At 40.6% G+C, this 4,048-nt stretch overlaps 1 protein-coding gene across 1 annotated transcript; it reads right to left on the bottom strand.

Moving 5' to 3' along the window:
- Positions 1-1,286: 1,286 nt before the first annotated feature.
- On the bottom strand, positions 1,287-2,689 carry gngt1 (guanine nucleotide binding protein (G protein), gamma transducing activity polypeptide 1). Its single transcript, XM_084327250.1, has 3 exons — positions 2,559-2,689; positions 2,263-2,361; positions 1,287-1,419 (listed from the first exon to the last, which is right to left on the bottom strand). The coding sequence occupies exons 2-3, from the start codon at positions 2,356-2,358 to the stop codon at positions 1,294-1,296; spliced, it is 222 nt and encodes a 73-aa protein (XP_084183376.1). The 5' UTR covers positions 2,359-2,361; positions 2,559-2,689; the 3' UTR covers positions 1,287-1,293.
- Between the last annotated feature and the right edge of the window lie 1,359 nt (positions 2,690-4,048).

The following is a 4,048-nucleotide window of genomic DNA, read 5'->3' as shown; positions in this document are numbered from 1 at the left end:
GCAGCATGGAGGGTGAGGAGGAACGTTACACATTCAATAGCTGTCTGTTGTAAACTATGTGTGGGGGGGGGAGCAAATATGGCGAAAAATACAAAGATTTTGAGGTTTATCTAAATAAACAGCAGATCAGTGTGTGCGTGTGTGTGTGTGTGTGTGTGTGTGTGTGTGTGTGTGTGTGTGTGTGTGTGTGTGTGTGTGTGTGTGTGTGTGTGTGTGTGTGTGTGTGTGTGTGTGTGTGTGTGTGTGTGTGTGTGTGTGCACTTTTATCTGATGAAGCATCTGACAGGGAAGCCTCTCCCAGTGCCAGTGATCATAGTGATGGATGCACTCCAGCAAAGAGAAAATAGAGAACATAATAATAACCACAGAGAACAATGTGACGCTGCCAACAGAGAAAGACGTTTGCTGGCTACAAGAGAGAGAATATGCGGTGATGGAACCTAATTTATTATTGTATTATTATATAATCCTTTCTACATATCTGTAGATTCTATATCTATAGTGAGAGGTCTATAGAGAGGGGTCTATAGTGAGAGGTCTATAGTGAGAGGTCTATAGTGAGGTTAGTGAGAGGTCTATATAGAGAGAGGTCTATAGTGAGAGGTCTATATAGAGAGAGATCTATAGTGAGAGGTCTATAGTGAGAGAGTCTATAGTGAGAGAGTCTATAGTGAGAGGCCTATATAGATAGTCTATAGTGCAAGGTCTATCGAGAGGTCTATAGTGAGAGATCTATTCACAGTACATTTTCAAAGTGGAGTGTAAAATCAGCATATATATTATGTATAAAAGAAGAAGGAAGAGATTATGTTCTCTTCAGCTGTTATATAGCTAGACTACTCAAATCTTTGACCCGGCCTGCTCTGAAAGTCAGAATAAAAAGCACAATATTGATTTACCGCGGTGATACCGGTAGAAGTCCATGGTTGAAATGACCAGCTGTTGTACACGAGCACATTTAACGTCGACCTGGCTCCTGTGTGTTTGAAACAGGTGGTGTCACTCAAAGCACAAGACGAGCATTATTATAACCATCAAACAAAAGCTCTGACAAGGATTGCTCAAAACAATTATTATTTATTCCATCTTTTCGAAAGAAGAAATTAAATTTAAAATCTATTCCAGAAGAGGGGCAGTGCAGTAATTGACACGTGGGACTTTTTAATTTGCAGATACACTCGTTGGTCTTCTCTAGTCTTCTGTCTGTGATTGATCATCTGTTTTGTACGGGACGGGAGAATGTCCTTGGACGCTAGAGAGGGCGCTAATCCGACGTGGGGAAAGCTCCTCAGTCTAGCAGACGACACAGCCGCCCTTCTCCTTAAAAGGGTTCTTGTCCTCCGCGATGCCTTTGACGAGTATGTCCTCCTCCTCGACCGCCTGGATGTAGTCTTTGAGCTCCTCGCAGCATTTAGACGTCTGCAAGTCAACAGAGGACATTAACAGAGGCTTGGGACGGACAGACAGCCCCAGAAAGGCATTGAAAAAAGGACAGAATTGAAAAGACGTCTAGTGGTATATCAACAACGGTGTTGTGATTCTCACATCAGAGAGGGACCTTAGTCTCTTTACAAGTAAGGGTTTGGTGAAATTGCATCATAAACTATGACACATGTCCTAATGTAACCCGTATCCAATGTTGTTTTGGTTGAGTACGACTTCCAAACAGTATTCACACTGCACTTGTTATCAATCATCACAGTGAAATGGGTGTACAGGGATGCTCGATATTGGCTTTTTTACCGATACCGATATACCGATATTGTCCAACTCTTAATTTCCGATACCGATATCAACCGGTATCAACTGATACCGATATATGCAGGGTTCCCCCCCCCAAAAAACGGAATCATTTCAGGTAATTAACATTACATATCTCTTGTTGTGGAATTAACACCACATTATGCATACTTTTGACAATAAATAAAATCAGAATTTGTTCTTACTTGCTTGCCTGGGTAAATAAAGGTTATAAAAATGTAAAAGAAATTTTTTTTTTTTTTTTTTTTTTGAAAACCGATACCAATATTTTCCGATATCACCGATAATATCGGTAGGCCGATAATATCGGACATCCCTACTTTTAAATGTATTTTATTTCACCCAACAGTTGGCGTACCCCCAAAACAAACAAACAAACAAACAAGCGATTGACATATTCATCGACTCATTGTCCACAACGTCATAAAAAAATTATCATACAGTAGGTCAAATCAGATTCACTTCATTTATCAATACATGGTTATATTCAGAGTTACTTACCAGCCACCTCTCAAGCTTAATTTCAACTTTACACTGCTCTACTGTCATCTTAGCCTTGTCCAGTTCCGTCAGATCCTCCACATTTATGAAAGGCATTTTCTACGAGAGGAGAGACACCGTTAGAAGCGTTTAGTAAACACAGTCGCATTACCATCCGATTACTGAAGTTTTTACTGAATAATAACGCTTATTCATTATCGTTCAGGTACGTGGACATAATAGATATAATAGCAGGGATCAAGAACATCTTTGATCGATTGATTATTATTCATAGCGGAACATAGAAGTGTACTTACGGATGTTTATTAGGAGCTGTCCACCACCCCTGAAATCTGCCGGAGAATTCTTCTCCTCTCCTTCAATCCGGGTTATAAAGTAATCCGTATAAACAATCCTATAATCTCCTAATCTGATTAAAACAATGGCCCTTTACATGAGCACGACACCTAGTAAAGCCAGACTACCTGGACCAGGAGAGTGAAGAAACACAAAAGGTCTGTTTTGGTACAGTGGAGTTATGGAGAAATGTGGTCTAGAGACTCTAGAGCAATGTTTTCACAGTATATATGCAAATTATATCTGGATCCATGTGGTGTTTTGGCTTATTCTTTTGGTTATTCTCATCTAGATATGGGTCAAGGGAAGGCGCTGAGTCAGGTCACTATGATAAAACAGCTAATCTGTGTTTAGCCTCCAACTGTCATCATGTCCCAAATATGGAACGGAAGAACTTTCACTCCAATGGAACGCTTGCATCAGATGTAGGCCACTCAAAGCAATGAGGTGGAACAATTGTTTCATGCTTTTGGGGATAGGGGTGGAGGGGGTGTTATGAGTAGGGGTGAGGGAGAATATTAATAGGGTACAGTATTGTGATACCACCTCTCACAAAATATATTCCTTTATTTATCCCATTGAGGAGATTTGGGCATAATAGCAGCATGGGCGGAGGGGAGGTACAGGTATGGGCAGGGTAATAATAGAAGACATAAATATAGACAGTTGGATCTGAATATAAAAACATGAGATAAGTAAACAACAGTGTACACAATAATTATTTCTGAATATAGAAATATGAGGAAACATTAAAAAAAAAATTAAACAAAGATGCAGATGAGGGTCTGTATCGGTTATATATTATACTTTACAACAAATATAGGCAGTAAAGAATTTTTTATCTGAATGTAAGTTATGTTTACATTTATTTATTTTGTACCCAGGGACAGTGCACATTAATCAACATCTTCAGTTTCCACATCAATGTAAACCCTAACATGCATGTCTTTATGGTGTCATATGGAAATCCACGAGAACACGGGGAGAACATGCAAACTCCACACAGAAAGGCCCCCTGCTGGGGTTCGAACCCAGGACCTTCTTGCTGTGAGGCAGCGGTGCCAACCACTGTGTGCCACCGTGCCGTACACTATGAGTAAGAGTAAAAGTAAACAGTGTACACTATAAACACGGTACCTCTCCAAATAGTTGACCCAACTAAAAATAAGATCAATGCAGTGTGGCGTGCACAGCATTGTCTAGCACTTGTTGTGCTGTACTTTCAGTCTTGGCTGTATATCACTGTCCACTCCCTTTGTATAAATATTAGGGGATGTGCCACACAGAGTCGTTAATAACGGTGGGAAAGCAGTGGGCAGCAGGAGTCTGTTTGGTGGAGATGAGGTTACATGAGGTGGCAACAGTGGCTCGGTAGGTGGAAAGAGAAACACTGTAGTCTATATACAGTCAGAGCTGAAGCTTGACCCCTCCCGTCGTCCTCTTTACCCCA

The sequence above is a fragment of the Notolepis coatsorum genome, assembly GCF_963971535.1.
Source record: "Notolepis coatsorum genome assembly, chromosome: 13".
Classification (NCBI taxonomy): Eukaryota; Metazoa; Chordata; class Actinopteri; order Aulopiformes; family Paralepididae; genus Notolepis; species Notolepis coatsorum.
Note: the sequence above shows the minus strand (reverse complement) of the source record. Positions and strands in the feature narration are given on the sequence as shown.

Coding starts and splice junctions, on each gene's coding strand:
- gngt1 (XM_084327250.1), bottom strand. CDS start 2,358: ATGCCTTTCATAAATGTGGAGGATCTGACGGAACTGGACAAGGCTAAG. Junction 1,420..2,262: donor TTAAGCTTGAGAGGTGGCTG/GTAAGTAACTCT, acceptor GTTGACTTGCAG/ACGTCTAAATGCTGCGAGGA.